This window comes from Somniosus microcephalus, chromosome 5, assembly GCF_052327205.1.
Source record: "Somniosus microcephalus isolate GS21.2 chromosome 5, FLI_Smic_1.0, whole genome shotgun sequence".
NCBI classification, from domain to species: Eukaryota; Metazoa; Chordata; class Chondrichthyes; order Squaliformes; family Somniosidae; genus Somniosus; species Somniosus microcephalus.
In genome coordinates this window covers 153067110-153093532 of record NC_140991.1, presented here as the reverse complement: position 1 = coordinate 153093532, position 26423 = coordinate 153067110, and the positions used below count along the sequence as shown (strand labels likewise).

Genomic DNA, 26423 nt, shown 5'->3' with positions numbered 1-26423 from the left:
CCTTACTGACGCGAAAGAAGTGTTCCAGCAAGGACTCGGAACACTAAAAGGCATGACAGCGACGATTAAAATTGAAGAAAACGCAAGCCCAAAATTTTTTAAGGCCAGACCGATACCTTCTGCAATCCGCCCAGCCATCGAAGCAGAGCTGGAGAGTCTGGAACGTTCAGGTGTACTGTCCATGGTAGACTGGAGCGAGTGGGCTACACCCATCGTCCCTGTGATGAAAAAGTCGTTGAGCAGCACGCCTGGGGAACCAAGGAAGGTTCGCATCTGTGGGGACTTCAAGGTAACAGTGAACCCGGTCCTTCACACCGCACAATATCCACTTCCATGGATTGAAGATACTTTCGCCTCGCTATCTGGAGGGAAACGCTTCACTAAGATTGATCTGGCCCAGGCGTATCTGCAAATGGAGGTAGAAGAAGCATCAAAAAAATACCTCACAATCAACACCCATAAAGGTCTCTACCAATACAACCGGCTGGTATTCGGGGTAGCATCAGCTCCGGCTATTTGGCAGAGGGCAATGGAACAAGTCCTGCAAGGGATCCCAGGGACCCAGTGTTATTTGGACGACATCCTGGTCACGGGCGAAAATGACAGTGATCACCTTGCCAACCTGGAGCAGGTGCTCACTAGATTGCAGGAATATGGACTCCGAGCTAACCGCCCCAAATGCGAGTTTTTTAGAAAACAGATCTCGTATTGTGGCCACGTTATCGATAAAGAGGGGTTACATAAGTCCCCAGAGAAGATTGAGGCAGTAGTCAAGGCTCCAGCACCGGAAAAAGTGTCACAACTGAGGTCGTTCCTCGGGCTGGTAAACTGCTACCATAATTTCTTGCCAAATTTATCTACAATACTACACCCACTGAACACCCTACTGCAAACTGGTGTGCCATGGAAGTGGAGTGACGAATGTAGATGAGCTTGCCAGAAGAGCAAAACACTAATCACATCGAAAGAGGTATTGGCCCATTACAACCCAGCATTACCAATTCGGTTGGCATGTGATGCGTCACCCTACGGCATTGGAGAGGTGCTGTCGCACAAATTCCCAGACGGCTCAGAGGCCAATAGCTTTTGCGTCACGATCACTAACCTCAGCCGAGCGTAACTGCCCAGATTGACAGGGAGGCCCTCAGCCTAGTGTGGGGAGTGAAAAAGTTCGATCACTATCTGCACGGGCAGAAATTCACCTTGCTGACTGATCACCAGCCTCTTGTCTCCATTTTTAATCCGAAGAAGGGTGTTCCGGTGATGACTGCGCAACGACTACAAAGATGGTCACTTTTTCTACGGGCGCACCACTGAGATTGAATATAAGGGCACGAAACAGCATGGAAATGCTGATGGGCTATCACGCCTGCCACTGCCTACTGCGGAGGAAGCACTAGCAGTGCATCCTGTCGAAATATTCCATTCGACTATAGTTGAATACCTACCGGTAACTAAAGCTTGTATCGAAAAGGAAACCCTAAATGACCCGACACTGTCTCGGGTATATGATTTGACGGTGAAGGGATGGCGACTCACTGTTGCCAGCATTCTCGACAAGGAGAGAACAGATGTCAGTGTGCCGGGGGACCTTGATGTGTGGATCCCAAGTGGTAATTCCACCCAAGTTAAGGGATAGAGTGCTCAATGAGCTTCATGAGGGTCATCTGGGAGGGGTAAAAATGAGAAGTCTAGCCAGGGCTTGTGTGGTGGCTGGGAATCGATAAACAAATCGAGGACCTGACCAAGAGCTGCTCAGGATGCCAGAAAGTCCAAAATGCACCACCACAGGCCCCGCTACACCCATGGGAGTGGCCCTCATCTCCATGGCAACGGGTGCATATTGATTTTGCTGGTCCATTCATGGACTCCATGTTTTTAATAGCCGTGGATGCGCACTCGAAATGGCCTGAGGTCATCAAAATGTCCTCCACCACCACGGAGAAAACTATTGCAGTCCTACGGACCATTTTTGCCAGGAATGGCTTGCCAGAACAGATTTGCTCCGACAACGGACCACAGTTTGTGTCCGAAGAGTTCCGGAGGTTCTTGAAAAAGAATGGGGTAAGGCATTACACATCCGCCCCGTATCATCCAGCCACAAATAGATTGGCTGAGAGGTTCGTACAAACCTTTAAGAAGGCAATAAAGGCTATGTACAATGACAACATTCCGCTGCAGCACAAGGTGGACAATTTCCTGATCGCCTACTGGAATGCGACACATGCAGTCACCAACCAGGCCCCAGCCATGATGTTCTTTAACCGAAGGTTAAGATCTCACCTGGATTTGCTCAGACCAAACGTACGAAGAGATGTTGAGAGTAAGCAATTCCAGCACATCCATGAGAATCCAACAAGGAGCTTCAATGTAGGGCAACCAGTCTTGGCCCGCGACTACAGAACAGAAAAATGGCAGCCAGGAACGATATGCACACGGCAGGGCCCACTAATGTACACAGTGGACGTTGGGGAGAGCATCGTGAGACGCCATGCTGACCAGATCCTAGAGTCACAGGAACAAGTCAACCCCATGCCTCGCCCATACGTACCTGGTGATGAACCCGACGTACAGGTCGCATCTACCCCAGAAACAGTAGCATCGGAAGCTGATGAACCAACCGACGACAGGGGGCCAGAATCGCCTCCGCACCAAGAGCAAGACACTCGGGAAAGGCGCTATCCAGAAAGGATCAGGAAGCCTCCCCAAAGACTGAATATATAAATAGACTATTTTCAGCTAATGTTGCATGTTAAGTGTTAATTGTAATTAGTTTGATATTTAATTGTTAAATGAGTGTTATGGTACTATTAATCTAATAGGGGAGGAATTGTAATGTATATACCTTTTTAAGGGGGGAACTATCTTTTACAGCTCATGTATACTGCAGTACCGGCAGTGACCACACCTGTATATAGCACTGAGTAGTAATCTGGACAGACCAGTTGCAGTGTGAGCCACGTTGAGTAAACACCTGTTGTACCATTCTCCTGCAGTCTGTGTCTTATTATACACGGACAGAACACTAATCATTTAGAAAAATAAAATAACCACATATTATTATGGTGGGGATCAATGTTCCCCCTAATTTTTTTGGGGGGTGCACGGTCCCTTTAACGGGCTGTGTGGCCTGTTCAAAATTTCATGCATTTGTCCCATTTGAAAAGCCGATCCCAGGCTGTGCGGGACCTCCAAACAGCTGTGTGGCTGCACAACTTAACGGGAACACTGGTGGGGATAGTTCTACTCATGTGATACCAGTGTCTGCTGAATGTATATTCTTAGGAGAGGGGATAATCTGTTTGGTTGATGGGCCTACTGGAAAATCCCTGAATTCGGGAAGGAGCAGGATGGCCTGCCATTCCATTTTCTATGAATACCAGGAGCAGAGGAAAAAAGAGACACTTGAGCACGCAGACATATTTTAACCAAGCGACTGAGGTATAGGCCTAGGGTCCAGAGCTGAAGACTGAAGTGTAGGAGGTCAATTTTTGCAGTTAAAATTTTTCTAGCAATAAAATTACGGCAAAATAAGAGAGTCATCCCATGAAAGGGATGGGGATCATTTTTTGGGGGAGAACTGAAATTTAGTGAAGGATGTGGGATTTACTTTGTACGTTCACTTAGCGGGGGATTGTAGCCTCACCCGCCTGTCGGGGAAACTGATGCGATCGGGTGCAGCGCTGGTTTTACACACTGCATGATTTTTATTGTCCATTGAAGTAATGAAAAGTAATATTGGTCGGGATGTAAAACCAGTATTACACCCGATCCCGTGGGATTCCCACCTGGCGAGTTTGGTTAAAATTACCCCCTTAGTGTCTGTAAAATAAATCAGCTTAATAACGCAGGCCTCATCCCACTAAAGTGTTTCTTAATCCACCTCGAGAAAGACTAGAGAATCACATGTAAGGGCACTTATAAAAGACGTGATACCTAGTTTAGATTACAAGAGAGTTCTGTTGTTGTACTCCTCTGTTATGCTATCATGTAACTAGATATTGGGTAGGATGGGCACACTTCTGAATGTAAAATGCTTGAAGGAGTGACCAGCATTGCTGTACCTGAGAAAATACATAAGGCACACCTAAAAATTATAATATAGGAACAGGAGTAGGCCATTCTGCCCCTCGAGCCTCTTCTGCTGTTCAATTAGATCATGGCTGAGCTGTATCTCAACTCCATTTACCTGCCTTTCCTCCATATACCTTGATACCCTTACCCAACAAAAATCTATTGATCTCAGTCTTGAGAATTTCAATTGACCTAGCATGCACAGCCTTTTGGGGGAAGAGAGGTCCAGATTTCCACTACATTTTGTGTGGGGAAAAAATGCTTCCTGAATTCGCTCCTAAATGGCCAAACTCATTTTACGACTATGCACTCTTATTCTGGTTTCCCCCCCGTCAGAGGAAATAGTTTCTCTGTATATACCCATTCAAATCCCTTTGATTTTAAACACCATGGCCCGTAATTTCCGATGCCTGCGGGTATGTAAGAGCTGTGTACCCACCCGCAGGGACCTCGCAAGTGCCGGTTTCAGGCATACGAAGTGCATGCGCTGAAAACCGGCATTTCCGACCTGTCAAGAATCCCCTTGACAGATCGCACGCCTGCCCTGGAGAAGGACCTCTGGGTGGAGAGTTCCACTTTCTGCAGAACCTCCGCCCACTGAAAACCTTTAAAAATCTTACGCCTGGTAAAAGCAGGCGTAAGGCCTTTTTACCAGCATAAGAGTTTAAAAAAGTTTAAAAAATATATGTTTTCACTCATTTATAATTTAAAAATACTTTCTAAAAAAGGTAAGTTTATTTTTAGCCCTGTAAAAAAAAATTTTTTCAAAAAATTAAAAAATATTTAATTTAATGTAATGTAACTCCTTTTAAAACGTGATGATTTAAAAAAAAAAAAAATGTATTTAATGTTTTGATGTCTTTTTTCAGTGATCCCCATTCATACTTTTGACAGGTCTACCTGTCAAAAGTATGAAGGGGGATTCCCTTCTCCCATTGGCTCGTCTGGCCCATGTGACGTGATCCCAGGGACACTTGCGAACTGCATGCGCCCCTGGGATACCCTGGCCTCTGTGCGCGCACACCAGGAGAGGCCCAGGATCGGAAACGGCCAGACCTCGGGAGCCCTCGGGTAAGGGCGTAGATTTTTTACCGATAGGAGGCATCTGCACGCAGGAAGCCTCCTATCGGAAATTACGGGCCCATGATTCGATCAGCCATCAACCTTCTAAACTCGAGGGAATACAAGTCAAGTTTATGCAATCTGTCCTGACAATTTAATTCTTTAATCCCCGATATAATTCTGGTGAATCTACGCTGTACCCCGTCCAAGGCTAATATATTTTTCCTGAGGTTTGGTACCTATGAACAGAATACTGTGAATGGGGTCTGACCAAGGCTCCATACAACTGAAGCATTGCTTCCTCACTTTTGAATTCCATCCCCCTTAAGATAAAGGCCAACATTCTATTACCCTTTTTCATTACTTTTTGTACCTGTGCACTAGCATTTAGTGATTTGTGCACATGGACATCTATATCCCTTTCCTCCTACATAGCTCCTAGCCTCTCACCATTAAGAAAATATTCTGATTTGTCTTTCTTAGATCCAAGTTGGTTGACCTCACACTTCCTCACCTTGAGTGGGTTTTGCCCACTCACTTAGTCATCTATGTCACTTTGTAACTTCCAGCTCGCATCCACACAACTTACTATACCTCTTAACTTAGTATCATCGGCAAACGGATATATAACTCTAGTCCTTCATCCAAGTCATTAATGTATATCTGGTGAATAGCTGATGCCCCATTATAGATCCCCGGGGAACACCACTTGTCACATCTCACCAATCAGACAAAGTTCCCTTTATCCCTACTCCCTGTCTGTTATGTTCCAACCAATTACCGGCCCATGTCACTAGGTTACCTCTGATTCTGTGTGCTTTCAGCCAGTGGCTCAGTTGGTAACACTCTCACCTCTGAGTCAGAGGTTGTGGGTTCAAGTCCCACTCCAGAGACTTGAGCACAAAAATCTGAGCTGACACTCAGTGCAATAAAGAGGGAGTGCTGTACTGTTGGAGGTGCCGTCTTTCTGATGAGACGTTAAACTGAGGCCCTGTCTGCTCTCTCAGGTGGATGTAAAAGAACCCATGGCACTATTTCGAAGAAGAGTGGGGAGTTATCCCCGGTGTCCTGGCCAATATTTATCCCTCAATCAATACCACTAAAACAGATTATCTGGTCATTATCACATTGCTGTTTGTGGGAGCTTGCTGAGCGCAAATTGTCTGCTGCGTTTCCTACATTACAACAGTGACTACACTTCAAAATTACTTCATTGGCTGTAAAGTGCTTTGGGACGTCCGGTGGTCATGAAAGGCGCTATATAAATGTAAGTCTTCTTTCATTATTGCTGATAATCTCTTGTGCGGAACATTATTAAATGCCTTTCGGAAGTCAATATTGACAACATCTATAGACACTCTCCTATCCACTATGCTAGTGACTTTGTCAAAAAATTAAACTAAATTAATCCGACATCCCCTTCACAAATCATTGCTGACTCTCTTTGATCAGCTCATAGTTGTCCCAGTTCTCAGTCACACTCCATCAAGGGTAAATGGATGTTTTCAGATTAGCAGGATGTGAGTTGAAGTGTGCCCCAGGATCTGTGCTTGGACCTCTTTTCTATTTATATAAGTGCTTTGTTATCCAAAAATACCCGTCGGGGAGGCGCGGCTAGGAGCGGATCAACGATTGGACCTGCCGGCCTGTGGGTGTGGTCTTTCAGTAATTGCATTAATTGACTGGGCCAGAAGCTGCGGCGGGGCACAAAAGGGCATGTCTTGAAGGGTGAGGGCACCTCAGTTCATTGATCTTCTCTACTGGGTGTTTGGTTTAGTGGAAACAGTGCATAGACTGTCGGGCTGTACACATCATTTTAGCCTCCTGAGGTCCCCACCATTACAGAAACCAGTCTTCAGCCAATTCAATTCACTTGACGTGATATCAAGAAACAGCTGAGCGCACTGGATACAGCAAAGGCTATGGGCCTCGACAACATCCCGGCTATTGTGCTGAAGCCTTGTGCTCCAGAACTAGCCAAGTTGGTCCAGTACAGCTACAATACTGGCATCTACCCGACAAAGTGGAAAATTGCCCAGGTATGTCCTATCCACAAAAAGCAGGACAAATCCAATCTGGCAATTACTGCCCCATCAGCCTACTCTCAATCATCAGCAAAATGATGGAAGGTGTCCTCAACAGTGCTATCAAGTGGCACTTACTCACCAATAACCTGCTCACTGATGCTCCATTTGGGTTCTGCCCCGGTCTACTTGGCTCCAGACCTCATTACAGCCTTGGTCCAAACATAGACAAAAGAGTTGAATTCCAGGGGTGAGGTGAGAGTGACTGTCCTTGACATCAAGGTGGCATTTGACTGAGTGTGGTATCAAGGAGCCCCAGTAAAATTTGAAGTCAATGGGAATCGGGGTGAAAACTCTTTCTACTGGCAATTCCTCGGATAATGAAGCAGTCACTGCCTACATGAAGCAAGACCTGGACAACATTCAAGCTTGAGATGCTAAGTGACAAATAACATTTGTGCCAGGCAATGAAAATCTCCAACAAGAGAGAGTTTAACCACCTCTCCTTGACATTCAATGGCATTACTGTCATAACATCCTGGGGGGTCACCATTGATCAGAAAATTAACTGGACCAGCCACATAAATACTGTGACTATAAGAGCAGGTTAGGGGCTGGGTATTCTGCAGCGAGTGTCTCACCTCCTGACTCCCCAAAGCCTTTGCACTATCTACAAGGCACAAGTCAGGAGTGTGGTGGAATACGCTGCACTTGCCTGGATGAGTGCAGTTCCAACAACACTCAAGAAGCTCGACACCATCCAGGACAAAGCAGCCCACTTCATTGGCACCCCATCCACCACCTTAAACATTTGCTCCCTCCACCATTGGCACACCGTGGCTGCAGTGTGTGCCATCTACAAGATGCACTGCAGCAACTTGCCAAGGCTTCTTCGACAGCACCACCCAAACCCGCGACCTCTACAACCTAGAAGGACAAGGGCAGCAGGAGCATGGAAACATCACACTCCAAGTCACACACCATCCTGACTTGAGAATATATTGCTGTTCCTTTCTCGTCAGTGGGTCAACAACTTGGAACTACCCCCAACAGCACTATGGGCGTACCTTCACCTCATGGACTGCAGCGGTTCAAGAAGGCGGTTCACCACCACCTTCTCAAGGGCAATTAAGGATGGGCAATAAATGCTGGCCTTGCCAGCGATGCCCACATCACATGAACAAATAAAATCCTTTGCAGAATTATAAAATCATCTAATTCCTCAGGCTTACTAGTCTTTTTGGCAACATTATAAGCCTCTTTCTTTAATCTAATACTAACTTTAACTTCTCTTGTTAGACCCGATTGGACCACTTTTCCCATGGGGGTTTTTATTCATAAGAATATAAGAAATAGGAGCTGGAGTAGGCCATTTGGCCCTTTGAGCCTGTTCCGCCACTCATCAAGATCATGGCTGATATTCTACCTCAACTCCACCTTCCCGCACTATCTCCATATCCCTTGATTCCCTTCGGTCCCAAAAAATTATCGACCTCTGTCTTGAATATACTCATCAACTGAGCATCCACAGCTCTCTGGGGTAGAGAATTCCAAGATTTACAACTCTTTGAGTGAAGAAATTTCTCCTCATCTCAGTCCTAAATGGCCTACCCCTTATTCTGTGACTATGACCTCGTGTTCTAGATTCCCCAGCCAGGGGAAACATTTTCCCTGCATTAACCCTGTCAAGCCCCTTAAGAATTTTATATGTTTCAATTAGGTCTTCTAAACTCAGGAATATAGGCCTAGTCTACTTAATCTCTCCTCATAGGGCAATCTCCTCATTCCTTAGGGAATGTATATTCGTTGAATTAATTCTTTAAATGTTTGCCATTGCTTATCTACCGTCATATCTTTTAATCTAGTTTCCCAATCTACGTTCACCAACTTGCCCTTCATACCTACGTAGTTTGCTTTGTTCAAATTTAAGACCCTAGTTTCGAGCGTAACTAAATCACACTCAAACTCACTATAAAAGTCTATCATATTATGATCACTCTTCCTCAGAGGCTCCTCTAGTACAAGGTTATTAATTAACCCTTTCTCATTGCACAATACTAGATCTAAAATAGCCTGTTTGCTTGTTGGTTTCTTGACATACTGATCTAGAAGCTATCTTGCATACATTCCATGAATTCGTACTCCACACTATATTACTGCAAATTTCATTTCCCCAGTCGATATGAAGATTAAAATCACCCATGACTGCTGTATTACTCATTGCATGCGCAGTTAAATGCGGAAATCAGGAATTTGCTGTCCTGAGTTGTACTGCTCCTCCAGAAGCTTTGCAATAACAGTATCTCGCCTGAGACTCGACATTGAAAAACATGGAAGGGCATGAAATTGTTGTACTTACCCACTAGAAACCCACTAAATGTGCCAGAAACAGTTAAGGCTTTTCCAGTCTAGTGTAAGTGGATTTTGAATGGCGTGATAAGCTTAATTACTGCCAAACAACCTCTCTGACACTGAAAATTAACAAGTGTCTCATTCCATCAGATTTTAATTATTAGAGTCATAGAGTCATAGAGTTTTTCAGCACAGAAAGAGGCCCTTCGGCCCATCGTGTCTGCGCCGCCCATCCCTCCCTGTCCAGTCTAATCCCATTTTCCAGCATTTGGTCCATAGCCTTGTATGCAATGGCATTTCAAGTGCTCATCCAAATGCTTCTTGAATGTTGTGAGGGTTCCTGCCTCTACCACCCTTTCAGGCAGTGAGTTCCAGCTTCCAACCACCCTCTGGGTGAAAAAGTTCCTCCTCAAATCCCCCCTAAATCTCCTGCCCCTTACCCTGAATCTGTGCCCCCTTGTTATTGACCCCCCTACTAAGGGGAAAAGTTCCTCTTTATCTACCCTATCTATGCCCCTCATCATTTTGTACACCTCAATCAGGTCCCCCCTCAGCCTTCTTTGCTCCAAGGAAAACAACCCCAGCCTGTCCAGTCTCTCTTCATAGCTGAGGCGCTCCATCCCAGGTAACATCCTGGTGAATCTTCTCTGCACCCTCTCCAAAGCAATCACATCCTTCCTATAGTGAGGCGACCAGAACTGCACACAGTACTCCAGCTGTGGCCTCACCAGCGTTTTGTACAGCTCCATCATAACCTCCCTGCTCTTATATTCTATGCCTCTGCTAATGAAGGCAAGTATCCCATAAGCCTTTTTAACCACCTTATCTACCTGTTCCGCTGCCTTCAGGGAATTATGTACATGTACACCAAGGTCCCTCTGACCCTCTGTACTTCCTAGGGTCCTACCACTCATTGTGTATTCCCTTGCCTTATTTGTCCGTCCAAAATGCATCACCTCGCACTTTTCCGGGTTAAATTCCATTTGCAACTTTTCCGCCCATCTGACCAACCCGTTAATATTGTCCTGCAGCCTGAGGCTTTCCTCCTCGCAATTTACCACCCCACCAATTTTCGTGTCATCCGCGAACTTACTGATCATACCCTTTACATTCTCATCCAAATCATTAATGTAGATCACAAACAGCAAGGGACCCAGCACCGATCCCTGAGGTACCCCACTGGACACAGGCTTCCAGTCACAAAAGCAACCTTCGATCATCACCCTCTGCCTCCTGCCACTCAGCCAGTTTAGGATCCAACGCGCCAAGGCCCCCTGGATCCCATGGGCTCTTACCTTCTTGACCAGTCTCCTATGCGGGACCTTTCAAAAGCTTTACTGAAGTCCATGTAAACCACATCCACAGCATTTCCCTCATCCACACACCTAGTCACCCCCTCGAAAAATTCAATCAGATTGGTCAGACATGATTTACCCTTGACAAAGCCATGCTGACTATCCCCGATTAATCCTTGCCTCTCCAAGTGGAGACTAATTTTGTCCCTCAGAATTTTTTCCAATAATTTCCCTACCACAGATGTTAGGCTCACTGGCCTGTAATTCCCTGGTTTATCCCTGCTACCCTTCTTGAATAATGGTACTACATTAGCTGTTCTCCAGTCCTCTGGTACATCCCCTGTGGCCAGAGAGGTTCTGAAAATTTGTGTCGGAGCCCCTGCAATCTCCTCCTTTGCCTCACACAACAGCCTGGGATACATCTCGTCCGGGCCTGGGGATTTATCCACTTTTTGGCCTGCTAAAACCGCTAGTACCTCCTCCCTCTCGATGCTAATATGTTCAAGTATGTCACAGTCCCCTTGCCCGACTTCTATATCTACATCGTCTTTCTCCATAGTGAACACTGAGGCAAAAAAATTATTTAAAACCCCACCTACTTCATCTGGCTCTACACACAGCTTGCCACTTTGGTCCCTAATGGGCCCTACCCTTTCCCTGGTTATCCTCTTGCCCTTAATATACTTATAAAACATCTTAGGATTTTCCTTTATTTTGCTCGCCAGTGTTATTTCATGGCCCCTCCTCGCCCTCCTAATTTCCTTTTTAAGTATGCCCCTGCACCTCTTATACTCCTCTAGGGCTTCCACCGTCTTTTGTCTTTTGTAACTGCCAAAAGCCCCCCTTTTTTTCCTAATGCATTTTTGTATATCCTTTGTCATCCAAGGTTCCCTTTGCTTGTTGGTCCCACCCTTGACCTTTACAGGAACATGTTGGTGTTGTACTCTCTCTATTTCCCTTCTGAAAGCCTCCCACTGTTTTGATGTGGATTTTCCTATAAGTAGCTGCTCCCAGTCCACTTTTGCCAGATCCTGTCTTATCTTATTAAAATCGGCCTTCCCCCAATTTAGAACCCTGATTTCCGGGCCGTCTTTGTCTTTTTCCATGACCACCTTAAATCTCACCGAATTGTGGTCACTATCGCCAAAATGCTCTCCTACAGACACTTCCACCACCTGCCCGGCTACATTCCCTAGAATTAGGTCCAGTACCGCCCCCTCTCTTGTAGGACTTTCTACATGTTGGCTCAAAAAGCTTTCCTGGATGCACTTTAAGAATTCTGCTCCCTCCAAGCCTTTCACCCTCTGACTATCCCAATTTATATTGGGGAAGTTGAAATCCCCCACTATTACTACCCTATTATTTTCACACTTTTCTGATATCTGCCTGCATATCTGTTCCTCTATCTCCCCCTGACTGTTTGGGGGCCTATAGTACACTCCCAGCAAGGTGCTTGACCCCTTTTTGTTTTTAAGTTCTACCCATATGGCCTCATTAGAGGAACCCGCTAATATATCATCCCTCCTTACAGCAGTAATAGACTCCTTAATTAATATTGCAACACCCCCCCCCTTTTACACCCCCCTCTGTCTCGCCTGAAGATTCTATACCCCGGAATATTTAGCTGCCAGTCCTGACCCTCCCTCAACCATGTCTCCGTGATAGCAACAATATCGTACTCCCATGTGTTCAACAACAACTTCAGTTCATCCACCTTATTTGCAAGACTCCTTGCATTAAAATAAATGCCTTCCAGCCCTGCCATATTCCCTTTTGCCTTCACATCTTTGCTCTGCCTTCCCTGCTGACTTGTTTTTTCCTCCTTATTTGGCTGTACATCACCCCCTACTATAGCTCCACTCTGTATCCCATCCCCCTGCCGAATTAGTTTAAACCCCCCCCCAGCAGTGCTAGCAAACCTCCCCGCAAGGATATTGGTTCCCCTCTGGTTCAGGTGTAAACCGTCCGACTTGTACAAGTCCCACCTTTCCCAGAAGCAGACCCAGTGATCCAGGAAACTAAAGCCCTCCCTCCTGCACCATCCCTTTAGCCACGCATTCATCTGTTCTATCCTCCTATTCCTATACTCACTAGCACGTGGCACCGGGAGTAATCCAGAGATTACAACCTTTTGAGGTCCTGCTCCTTAATCTTGCCCCTAGCTCCCTAAATTCTTGCTGCAGGACCTCATCCCTCTTTTTACCTATGTCGTTGGTACCAATGTGGACCACGACCTCTGGCTGTTCACCCTCCCCCTCCAGAATGCCCTGCAGCCGCTCAGTGACATCCTTGACCCTGGCACCAGGGAGGCAACAAACCATCCTGGATTCACGTCTACGGCCACAGAAACGCCTATCTGTTCCCCTTACTATAGAATCCCCTACGACTATTGCTCTCCCACTCTTTTTCCTCCCCTCCTGGGCAGCAGGAGCGCCCCCAGTGCCAGGAAGCTGGCTGCTGCTGCCTTCCCCTGGTGAGTCATTCCCCCCAACAGTATCCAAAACGGTATACTTGTTTGAGAGGGGAATGGTCACAGGGGTTTCCTGCACTACCTGCCTACTTCTATTGCTCTGCCTGGTGGTCACCCATTTCCTTTCTTCCTGTGCAGCCCTTCCCTGCGGTGTGACCAACTCACTAAACGTGCTATCCACGAACTTCTCAGCCTCGTGAATGCTCCACAACCCATCCACCCGCAGCTCCAGCTCCTCAATGCGGTCTGCTAATAGCTGCAGATGGATGCATTTCCTGCACACGTAGTCACCAGGGGCAGTGCCCCTGAATTCCCACATGGAGCAGGAGGAGCACATCACGGGGCTGGGCTCTCCTGGCATGACTTTCCCCTTAATTAATTTAAATTAATTTACTATCACCAATTAAAGATATCTCTAAGGCTCTTGTATAGTCTACCAACAGTACCTGCTACACCAGAAAAGACCCTAGTAACGATAAACTACAGAGTTAAAGTTTAAAAAAGAGAAATACTCACCAACCAATCACTTACCTGCTCCCTGGTGACGTCACACACTGACTATTTTTTACCTCTCTCCCCGCTGCGGAGTTGGTATGCCTCGCTGGTCGTGGGTTTTTATACCCAGCTGCTCCTCCTCTGCTCCCGCTGCTCCGAGTGCTCTCGGGCCTCGCTGGTTGTAGATTAAAAAAAAAAAAAAATGTAAATGATTTTTAAACTTTTGTTTTTTTTTATCCTATGCTCTCTTAATCTCATCTTTCTTTCCCCCTCTATTTTGCTTTCTGTACATGATTTGGCATTGAATTAAATATTCTGACTTACATTTCCTGGTTTAGACTGCACATCTCATCAATCTGATTGGTTAATGAGATACACAGTTGCTTGCCCTTTTTACACAGGTCCCAGATCACCTGTAGATGGTGCTGCACTGAAATGGATTTTGAATCATCACACATTCCAGTGCAAAAGCCCATAGATAGTCTGTGGGCAAGTTCGTTCACCGCTGACCACAAAATCCGGGCCATTAGTGCCAAAGAACAGGTACAGTGAAGATTTACTAGAACAATACCAGGAATGAGAGGTTACAGTTGTGAAGAAAGGCTCAAAATTGGGTCATTTTCACTGGAACAGAGAAGGTTGGAAGGATCTAACAGAAGTTTTCAAAATTATGAAAGCGTAAATAGTGAAACATTGTTTCCACTTGTTAGAAAATCAGTAACTAGAGAGCATAGATTCCAAATTAGCACTAGAAGAATATATGCAGAAGTTAGAAACATGTTTTCAATACACAAGGTTTTACTACAAGTGGCTATTGAAGCAATATTATTTAAAGGGAATTGGATACGTATTTGAAAAATAATATGGGAAAGGTGCAGGAAAGTAGGATCAGAGTACATAGTTTCAACTGAAGTGTACAGGTGCAATGGCTGGCTGCATTCTGTACTTTAAATTCTATGCTTCTGAAGCCACTGACCGTTTGCCACAAATTTCAGTTGCTCCTCTTTCCTCCCCCCCCCCCCCCCCCCACTTGCCCCAATAAGTTCAGTGTCCAGGACCGAGTAAAAGCTGCAAAAAATATTTTAGGGAGAAAGTGGTTATTGCAGTGAATAATGGCAAAGTCATTGGGGAAGCTAGCCTGGAGGTGTTACTGAGCCCAGTATTGTAAGGGACTGAATTCATATGCAAGGCTGCATAACCATTGCAAAAGTTGTAACATTTTCCAGTCAGGTTTTCACATCAGCAATTAAATTAAAAGTATTATTTACTGCCATTTAATACTTTGTTTTAAAAACTGTTGATAATAGGACTCATTTAATAGGTATTGCAAAAGTATTGTTTGTTCAAAGAATTGTTTTTAAACAATTGTATTCCACTTTATCTGTGAGAGAAAAGTAACATCTATCTATGTTTGTTACTTCAGTTGATTCCTCTATTCTTCTTCATTGGACTTGGAGCTGCTGGTGCTGGGCTTTACCTGTCACGCCTGGCAATGTTCAGCCCTGATGTCTGGTACGTGAAATAATAAATAATATAGCTTATGTTAGTTTCTTCTTTATGTATGGCTTTATAAATAAAGGCATAGAGTACAAAAGCAAGGAAGTGATGCTAAACCTTTATAAAACACTAGTTAGGCCCCAGCTGGAGTATTGTGTCCAATTCCAGGCACCACACTTTAGGAAGGCTGTCAAGGCCTCAGAAGGTGCAGAGGAAATTTGCTAGAATGGTACTAGGGATGAAAGACTTCAGTCACATGGAGAGACTAAAGGAACTGTAGTTCTCCTTGAAGCAGAGAAGGTTAAGGGAAGATTTGATAGAGCTGTTCAAAAACATGAAGGGGTTTAACAGAGTAAATAAGGAGAAACTGTTTCCCGAGGCAGAAGGCTCAGTAACCAGAGGATACAGATTTAAGATAATTAGCAAAAGAATCAGAGGCGGCATTGTGATTGTTGGAGGCCAATCATCTCAGCCCCAGGACACTGTAGCAGGAGTTCCTCAGGGCAGTTTCCTGGTCCTGAATATCTTCAGCTGTTTCATCAATGATCTTCCCTCCATCACAAGTGGGGATGTTTGCTGATGATTACACAGTTCAGTTCCATTCGCAATTTCTCTGATAATGAAGCAGTCCGTGTCCACATGCAGCTAGACCTGGACAACATTCAGACTTGGGCTGATAAGTGGCAAGTAACATTTGCGCCACACAAGTGCCAGGCAATGACCATCTTCATCAAGAGAGCGTCTAACCACCTCCCCTTGATATTCATTGGCATTACCATTGCCGAATCCCCCACCAACAACATCCTGGGAATCAACATTGCCCAGAAACTTAACTAGACCAGGCACATAAATACTATGGCTACAAGAGCAGGTCAGAGGCTGGATATTCTGTGGTGAGTGAGTGACTCACCTCTTGACTCCCCAAAGCCTTTCCACCACCTACAAGGCACAAGTCAGGAATTTGATAGAATACTTTACACTTGCCTGGATGAGTGCAGCTCCGACAACACTCAAGAAGCTTGACACCATCCAGAACAAAACAGTCCACTTCATTGGCACCCCGTCCACCACCTTAAACATTCACTCCCTCCACCACCCGTGCACCGTTATTGGTCAAAGAGGTAGGTTTTAAGGAGCATCTTAAAGAAGGAAAGAGGTAGCGAGGCGGAGAGGTTTAGGGAGGGAATTCCAGAGCTTAGGGCCTAGGCAACAGAAGGCACGGCCACCAATAGTTGAGTGATTATAATCAGGGATGCTCAAGAGGCCAGAATTAGAGGAGGACAGATATCTGAGTTGGGAGGTGGGGGTGCTGTGGGGCTGGAGAAGATTACAGAGATAGGGAGGGGCGAGGCCTTGGAGGGATTTGAAAACAATGATGAGAATTTAGAAATCGACGCATTGCTTAACCGGGAACCAATGTAGGTCAGTGAGCACAGGGGTGATGGATGAACGGGACTTGGTGCAAGTTAGGACACGGGCAGCTGAGTTTTGGATCACCTCAAGTTTACGTAGGGTAGAATGTGGGAGGCCAGCCAGGAGTGTGTTGGAATAGTCAAGTCTAGAGGTAACAAAGGCATGGATGAGAGTTTCAGCAGCAGATGAGCTGAGGCAGGGTGGAGGTGGAAATAGGCTTTCTTAATTATGCTACGGATATGTGGTCGGAAGCTAATTTCAGGGTCAGTGACCACCTCCAAGTTCCCCATCAAGTTTTACACCATCCTGACTTGGAAATATATCACTGTTCCTTCATTGTTGCTGGGTCAAAATCCTGGAACTCCCTCCCTAACAGCATTGTGGGTGTACCTTCACCACACGGACTGCAGCAGTTCAAAAAGGCAGCTCACCACCACCTTCTCAAGGGCAACTAGAGGATGGGCAGTAAATACTGGCCTTGCCAGCTGCACCAAATCCCATGAATGAATACATTTTTAGAAAGTAAAAATGAGGGAAAAAAGTTTTACGCAGCGAGTTGTTATGATCTGCAGTGCATTGTCTGAAAGGGTGGTGGAAGCAAATTCAGTAATAACTTTGAAAAGGGAATTGGATAAATACTTGAAGTGGAAGCATTTGCAGGGCTATGGTGGAAGAACAAGGGAGTGGGACAAATTGGATAGCTGTTTCAAAGAGCCGGCACAGACACGATGGACCAAATGGCCTCCTTCTGTGCTGTATCATTCAATGATTTGATGAGTCTATATATTTATATATTTTCATTTTAATCTTCAGCTGGGACAAAAAGAACAACCCTGAGCCATGGACTAAATTGGGTCATAATCGCCAATACAAGGTAACTTGGTGGAGAGAGAATTTGTTGAAAACATTTACTTACAGTTGCACTGTTGGAAGTAAATTTACTTCCTCTCATGCATTTAAGAAAACTAAATAATAAAGCAATAGTCATAACATAATAAATGAACTGTGAAATGATTGAGAAACATGCCTGCTGATTGTTTTATTCTTATTTTGACAGTTTATTGCAGTCAACACTGATTATAAACAGCTTAAGAAGAATGGTCCTGACTTCTGAATGATTGCCAAAATGCCTTACTACCTTTGCTGAAGTGCCAAAATCTTTCAGAACTCGATGCACAACACATTGTGTTTTAAATGATTACATTTATTGATCATGTGTTCTTGTTTTAATATTAGCAAAAAATACTGAGTGTAAAGCTTGGAAACCTGCTTTATACTAACCTTGACTTTTGCAAGCACAGAAAATAAATCCTATTGTAATCAAATGTGCTTGATGTGCTTATTGCACATGTTACATGGATCAGTCATGCCAATAAAACTTTAAAGTTCTACTTGCTTCATTCTTTACTTTTAGAATGCATAATATAATACTGTAATTGTAAACTTTACATAGAGAAATGATAGGTATATTTTATCTGATTTAAATGGTTATTTATAGACAACTAATCATTCAAATTATTGAACTTGAAATAACATGAGATTTTAGGTTTATGTAGTTATCAAACATATGGCATACAGTATCTAAACTGTATAGCATATGTGTAAATTGTACCTATGCAAAACTGAGGCCTATGGAAATGTGGATAAAAGTATAAAATATTACAACAGCCCAGAAATTCGGGTCGGGGGCTTCCCGTGGGTGCAAGCCCCCGATCTGCACTTACCTTGCGCGCCGGCCGTTGAGCTGTGGGCCCGCGTGGGATTCCAATCCAGGGCCTGCTCCAAATGCCGGTGCGCAGTGCTTGCGTATCCCAGGGGCGCAGTTAGTTCGATGCGTCCCCTGGGATCACGTGGGCCATGGGGAGCCAATCGGACTACGGCCCCAAAATAGCACTAAATCTTCAATTAATTTTTTTAAAAATCACATTTTTAAATAAACTATAAATTACATGAAATAACTATTTTAAACAATTTAAATTTTTGAAAAAAATAATTTTATTTTCTAACGGGGCTAAAAATAAACTTATCTTGCTTTATAGTATTTAAAAATAATAAACCTGTGGAAAAAATGTTAATTTTAATTAATTCACCACTTACCTTGTAAAAAGCAGGCCTTACGCCTGCTTTTTACATGTCTAACTTCTGCAGGCTTACCCTCGTGGGAAAACCTGTTTATATAAAAAAAAAACAAAGTTCGATGTGCATGCGCAGCCTCTCCCGCGCACGCGTTCGACCTCTGAACCCCTTCATTCAGAGGAACGGAAGTGCCGGTTTCCTGCACATGCACAGTGCATGCAGGAAACCGGCACTTCTATTGGGCCTACGGGTGAGTACCCCATGCGTACTCACCCGCGGAGACCCGAATTTCTGGGCCAATGTAATTGAGCCAACAGACTAAATAAAAGTTCAGGTGTCGAGGATTGTAAGCTTCGACAACTCTTGGACACCAACACCCCTCCAGAACCTTCTTTCCCTTCACTTTCCTCTGACCCCATTCCTTCTTCCAATCTCTCGCTCCCTACCGTGTTTTCACTATCCCCTCTGACCTTCCCCTCTCTGATCCCGAATGATCAGTCCACAGCAAAGGCCTGAGCTTCATCCCCTTACGCCCCCATTTCAATGAATTTCGAATTCGGCATGACGCTGAGCTCTTTTTCCGTCGCCTTCGTCTCTGTGCCCTTTCTTTGGCCAGGAGTCTTCCCCTCGCACAGCTGACACTTTCTCCCATTTTCAGAATTCTCATTCTACCTGGACCCCTCCCTCTGGCCTCTTAACCTCGCTAGATCTTTTCATTGCAAACTGCCGGTGCGACATCGGCCGTCTTAATTGCTCTGTTTCCCTTACCCGCTCCAACCTACCTCCCTCTGATCTTGCAGCACTCCATTCTCTCAGATCCAACCCCAACATTGTCATTAAACCTGCTGACAAGGGTGGCGCTGTTGTTGTTTGGTGAACCAACCTCTACCTAGCAGAGGCTGAATGCCAACGCTCCGACACCTCCTCCTGCCTCCCCCTGGACCATGACCCCACTACTGAACATCAAGCCATCGTTTCCAAGACACTCACTGACCTTGTCTCCTCTGGAGATCTTCACTCCATGGCCGCCAACCTCATAGTTCCCCAACCCTGCACAGCCCGCTTCTACCTCCTTCCCAAGATCCACAAACAGGACTGCCCTGGTAGACCCATCGTTTCAGCCTGTCCTTGCCCCACAGAACTTATCTCTTCCTGTCTCGACTCTTTTTTTCTCCCCTTGTTCAGTCTCTTCCCAGCTACAACTGCGACTCTTCCGACGCCCTCCACCACTAACAGTTTCCTGGCCCCAACCATCTCCTTTTCACTATGGACGTCCAATCCCTCTACACCTCCATCCCCCACCAGGATGGCCTGGGGGCACGCCGCTTCTTCCTTGAACAGAGGCCCAAACAGTCCCCATCCACCACCACGCTCCTTCGCCTGGCTGAACTTTGCTTCCAATTTCCACCCTTCCCTCACCTTCACATAGTCCATCTCTGACTCTTCCTTTCCCTTCCTCGACTTCTCTGTCTCCATCTCTGGGGATAGGCTATTGACAAACATTCACTATAAGCCCACTGACTCCCACAGCTACCTGGATTACACTTCCTCCCACCCCGCTTCCTGTAAGGACTCTATTCCATTCTCCCAGTTTCTCCGTCTCCGCCGCATCTGCTCTGACGATGCCACCTTCCATACTAGTGCTTCCGACGTGTCTTCCTTTTTCCTCAACTGAGGATTCCCCTCTACCGTGGTTGACACGGCCCTTGACCGTGTCCGTTCTATTTCCCGCACTTCTACTCTCGCCCCTTCCCCTCTTTCCCGGAACCACGATAGGGTTCCCCTTGTCCTCGCCTTTCACTCCACCAGCCTCCACTACATTGGGGAGACCAAATGCAGATTGGGTGACCGCTTTGCGGAACCGCTTCGTTCAGTCCGTAATGGTGACCCCGAGTTTCCGGTCGCCTGTCACTTTAATTCTCCGCTCCACTCCCACTCTGACCTCTCCGTCCACGGCCTCTTACACTGTTCCATTGAAGCTCAACGTAAGGTCAAGGAACAGCAGCTCATCTTTTGATTAGGCACTTTACAGCCTTCTGAACTCAACATCGAGTTCAACAATTTCAAAAGGAAGGTGAATTAGAGTGGGTGAACTAGAGTCAAATCAGGTACAGAAAGAGAAACAGAGATGGAAAGAAAGATTGGATTAAGAGAAAAGAGAAAGGAAAAGTAAGAAAAAATAAAATTGGACATTTTTAACATCTTAAATATCATTCTTGCATGTAGTAAATTGTTAAACAGTTCAAATTATTTCCTTTCTGGGCCAGAGAGGTTGATTGACATTGCATTAACAATGAACAATTATGTCATTAAAAAGGTACTTGTGCTTTTAAGTTCCAGCCCTAACTTTCTGCAGCGAGTTTAATGGGCATTAATGTGTAAAAATAACGGGGAGGCAAAGGGCAGAATGCAGTTTGTGTAAAGTGAGTGGCATAATTCGACCAGCAAGTTCTGGAGATTCGCAAATCTTAATCCCCTGAATTTACGCATTAATAATGATGTGTGTTATTGCACATTGTCTTTTTCCCATCAAGATCCGGCCCATTGTAGCATTTTTGATCTCTAGCATTAAAGAATTCACACTCGTTTTCAGACACCTTCCCTGATGAGAACAAATCCAATTTTTTTCAGCCACTCTTTAGCAGTTTTTGAGACCCAGAACTATTCTTGTTGCTCTGAACACAGAGATGCTGTTTGAAGTAGCATAGATCACTTACTAAAGGTCATTGGCCCGTATTTTGCGGCCCCTATGGGTACACGCAGGCGCCCGTAAGGGCCGCGCAAGTTCCAGGTTTTCGTACTGAGCTATGGGGGCAGTTTGTGGTGGATGTGGCCACCAGATGGAGACAAAGTCCCCCTCTCACTCCAATTCAGGTGAAGGCCACACCCACCTCCAACACACCTGAGGCAAATCTACCCATTAGCTCAGGAGTTTAAAAGGCAAACTAGTGCATCCCTTCAAGGCCAGTGCCTGAGGAGAGGGCCAGGACAAGGCTGCTATTGTTGGGGGGGGCCAGCTTGCAGCTACCACAGAGAGGCCTGCTGTTGAACCCGGGTGGAATATGGTTTAGTACGGAGAGCCTGATATGATCCCTGGACTGGCTGAGAAAGATCCAGTGGTAAAGTAACCCTGGCTTATTGTTTTGGAGAAAATTGATTTAAGGACTGCCTTCTTAACCGCCCGGGGCGGGTGATGGTTTTTGTTTTTCATTTTTCTTGTTGAATGTCATATGTTTTTGGATTTTGCCAGACGTGAACCTTTTTCCCCGTTTTCTAAAAATAAAACACAGCTAACTGCTGTTTTTCATTTACCAATCTTGTGACTGTGCTTGTGTCCTCCACCCCCCCCCCCCCGCACCAACACACCCTTCGGTCTAGGTGGTGGTTGACTACAGTACGCAAAGTGCATGTGTGAAAACCCGGAACTTGCGATCTGTCAAGAATCTTCATGACAGATCCAACACATCCCCAGGAAAAGGGCTTCCGCGGGTGGAGAGCTTCTGCTCAGTGAATGCCCGTGAAATTCTTATGCCTGGTAAAAGCAGGCGTAAGGCCTGCTTTTACCAGCGTAAAAGTTTAATAGAAAATGTTTTTTTTATATTCAATCATTTAAACATTAAAACACCTGAAAATAAGGTACGGTTATTTTTAGCCCCTTTAAAACATTTACATTTTTCAAAAAATTTAATTTTTGATTTAAATATTTAATTAAATGGCATTTTAATTAATTTTAAATATGCATTTTTTAAAAATTTGATGTGTACATGTATTTTTTTGGGTATTCCCATTCATGCTTATGGGGATTCCGTATGGGGACCCCCTTCTTTCATTCATTGGGCCAGTCCACATGATCCCAGGGTGCTTGTGAACCACATGTGCCCTTGGGATACGTGGGTCTCTACCCGTGCGTACCCGGAAAGGCCCAGGAGCGCGACTCGCCGTGGATCCCAGGCCCCAGGTAGGCGTGGATCTCCTTTGCGGATTGGAGCCATTTCCCCGCCGGAAGCTTCCGATTGCAAATTCAGGGCCATTATTTTTTTTCCTCTAAGTCACTGGGAAAGCTAAAGGAAGTGTCACTGATTTCTGGCAGATGTGGAGTAGATGGGAAGAGAATTGAAGGTGCAGGCTAAAACTTTGTCCAAGAGCCGCAGTTCCCAGCAATGACTTGCTTAAGGGCTGCTCTTTCAAATCCGCCATAAGGATAACATTTTAACAGCACTGTTATACATTTCCTTCCTGCTTTACCTAAATAGGAGGATGAATTTTCATGTTTTTAACAGAAATGGTTATCTATTTTCCTATATGGTAGGAATAATTTAACTTGAGTTTTATTTACATGATCAAACCTTCTGTAAGGGACATGCATACTTCCTTTTCCCAATGTGATTATTCAAAAAGTAGCCAGTAATTGAACATTTTTTCTACAGTGAGCCATGTAATTAACTTACTTTGTGTCATTTCAGGTTCTGAGTTTGATTCAGTTTTCATCTTCATACATTATGCTTTAGCTATCAGAATTCCAAACTGATCATTTTTTTAAATCAATAATTTTGTGCAAAGCAGCGTAATACCCAACGTATTGGAATGTTGTTTTAAGGATGTTCTGTGTTTATTGCAGTATGTCTACCTGTTAAAATACATATACAGAGAAGCATGAAATAGAATATCAACTTACATTGTCTGTTTTTCTCTTTTTGACATTTCAGTAAAAAGCATGCATAGAGAAATATTACAAATAGTATTGCATTGTATACTTAAATATTGCCTAAAACAATGAGGCTAGGAATTACATTCTTTACCACACTAAGGAGCACACATGCATGGAATTTCATAGCAGGCTGCAACAGCAAAAATAAATACAAAAGATATAAAAGGGATGAACTGGCTAGATTTCTAATTAATAGAATGCAGCTATTGGGTGCACCAGAATATACAAGGTTCCAGCCCAGATTTTTTTCTCTATGAATGATTTATTTTTATTTTTAATTGAACGTTCATTCCTTTTCAGAGACCTGACTTTTCATATCACTGTATGCTATAAGCAGTACTCCATGTTCCTAGTGTCATAAAAATGAGAAAGATCTGTTGGCAATTAAACAAATCTCCAATGGAAGATAATACTGTGAGAAAGTCTTTCCATCACTGCCTGAAGGAATATATATATTTTTTTACAATAGCAAAATACTGCAGATGGTGGAAATTTGAAATAACAACAGAAAATGCTGGAAACACTCAGCAGGCCAGGTAGCATCCGTGGAGCTGCCTGGACTGAGTGTTTCCAGCATTTTCTGTTATTTTATATTATATATTTTTTTATTTCAAAATGAAGTAGTGTGTATGGTCAAGGAAAAAACAAGAATTCACTTCAATTTAGTGTGTTGTAGGAACGCTTAGGAGGTTAGATATAAGAAAATTGAAATAAAGACATGTAATCTCTAATTGCGCATAAGAATGGGTTTACTGTTTGAAAGGAATTTAATTAAATACTAAATATCAATGGAAACAATCTTTCAGGCTAGAAGTAAACATGAATAAAATAAAGAAATGCAGTTTTTTTTAGAAAGTTACACAGGATGAAATCATTGATGGTAGCACTGTATAGCAAGATATTGTTGGAAACGGGAAATGCTGATCGTGTGAATTCCTTTTATTCAGACCTGTGTAATTTTATAGGTATATCAGTAGATCGCCATGGTTTCTGACAATGACTGCTTGGCATGTTCCTGTAGCAGCCTAAATCTGAGAGCATCTTGCCCATCATTGTAATATACTAAATGTATTGAAGCAATGTTATCAACTGACATGAGGTAAAAATAATACCTCAATGATCCTGAAAGATACAAGCTGAAAATATTTTTAATACTGTTTTCCTACCACTTCAGAAAATACCAGCGATTTTGTTTGTTCTTCTCTTCCTAAAATCTCCTCTGTTATTTAATTATATATAAAAATAGATGTGCATTGATATTTTGCATTGTATTTATGTGTGTGTGCATGTATAGTATATCTAATTATTTATTGCAGTCTCCCATGGTCAATTTCCAGTATATGCTAGATATAAAAGCAAAAAACTGTGGATGCTGGAAATCTAAAATAAAAACAGAAAATGCTGGAAATACTCAGCAGGTCAGGCAGCATCTGTGGAGAGAGAAACAGAGTTAACGGGCAGGATTTTACTAACCTCGGTGGGTCTGTGGTGGGCAACGCCGGTGGCGGGTCCTGACCACGCTGCTGGCTCCATCCCGCTCTGTGAAATGAATTTCCCTTGATTGGGCTTGTTAAGCCCACCCAGCACATTTCCCGGCCAATTAGAGGAAGCAGGTCTGGTGACATCATTTGATTCCTCGTCATCAGCCGGTTTCCTTAAAGGGATCATGTCCAAATTTATTTTGACATTCGTGCTGTCAGTGTTCTACAGCATTGAGGTGCTGCAAATACTGACAATGACTGCACAAAGGCACAGTGCTGCACCCAAGCTCTCCCATGACTCCCTCCAAATGCTTATGGAGGGTGTCACCGCACACAGGGAGGTCCTTTTCCCTTCCCGTGGGCGGAAGAGACCTCCCTAGGAGATCAACACAGCCTGGTTGCATATTGCAGAGGAGGGCACAAGCAGGGATGTGATCAGGAGGACCTGGTGCAGTGCCGCAAACATTTCGATGCTCTCAGTAGGTCATGAGCATTAGTACAAAGCCACACTCAATTTCATCCTGCTGTGCCTCTCATCACATCCCCATCACTCTGCCTTCCCTACCCTACTCCTATACATTCTTACTCACACCAACTTACCTTGCATCTCCACCCATCCCTCTCTATCTCTATTATCACATCCCAATGTCACTAGCCACCCCTCACACTCACCCTCATCCCAGTCCAATCATACCGACTAACAACACACAGGGTAGCCACTTGGGTGTTTTATACAATGATCATGTAAAGCTTCTGTTAATGTGCTGTCAAACATTGAAACCTTTATTTTCAACACTTTCCGTTCTTGGACAGATTTGTGTGCACCTTTGGAAGTGGTTTAGTGAGTTGCAGTGAATGGTGAGACCTAACGGTACCCCCCCCCCCCCCCCGCAATGGTCATGGGTGTGAAAGGAATGGTTTGGGCATTGTAGGGATACTTTAAGATGTTGGTGTGGGGTAGTGCCAACCTAGCGCATCATGTGTCAGGCAGGGTGTACAGCGACAAGTGAAGTAAATCTGGCCATGATGAAGCCATCCCTGGCCTCCCGGGCAGCAATGTGTTTGGGTGCTGATGCCCTGTGTCCTTTGCAGCATCAGTTGATTACGGAAAAGGTTGGTGGTGATTTTGGTGCTGCTGGTTTTGGGGCTGATCATGGTGGGATTCTGAGGACCAAGATGAGAAAGTATAAAGGGCACCCATGCTGATGGAATAGATGGCAGGTGAAGTAGAGATGACCGAAGCATTCTGTCAATGGTGAGAGAGGTAATGAGGTTAGACTGAATGGAGACTTGTGTAAAGACTTGCAGCATGGTGAATATGTTGTGGAACTGCAATGGGGAAGAGCTTGTGGCTGAGGGAAGATATCTCTGTAAGATGGGAGCTTTTATTTTACATTTGAAACTCAAGTAATCAGCTGGAGCAATGGCCACTGAACTCCCGCCTCAGCTTGACAGATGTGGTCCACGACCAGCGTG

The 26423-nt window shown here is 44.6% G+C and overlaps 1 protein-coding gene across 3 annotated transcripts in view; it reads left to right on the top strand.

Moving 5' to 3' along the window:
• Window positions 1–18071, top strand: part of LOC147117400 (cytochrome c oxidase subunit FA4-like) — a 35625-nt gene extending 17554 nt beyond the window's left edge. For all 3 annotated transcript variants that reach the window (XM_085988371.1, XM_085988372.1, XM_085988370.1), the window contains 3 exons: window positions 15196–15284; window positions 17496–17556; window positions 17740–18071. In XM_085988371.1, the coding sequence (XP_085844497.1) occupies window positions 15196–15284; window positions 17496–17556; window positions 17740–17796 (207 nt within the window). In that variant the 3' untranslated portion in view covers window positions 17797–18071. The remainder of the gene's footprint in view (window positions 1–15195; window positions 15285–17495; window positions 17557–17739) is intronic.
• The last annotated feature ends 8352 nt before the right edge of the window (window positions 18072–26423 follow it).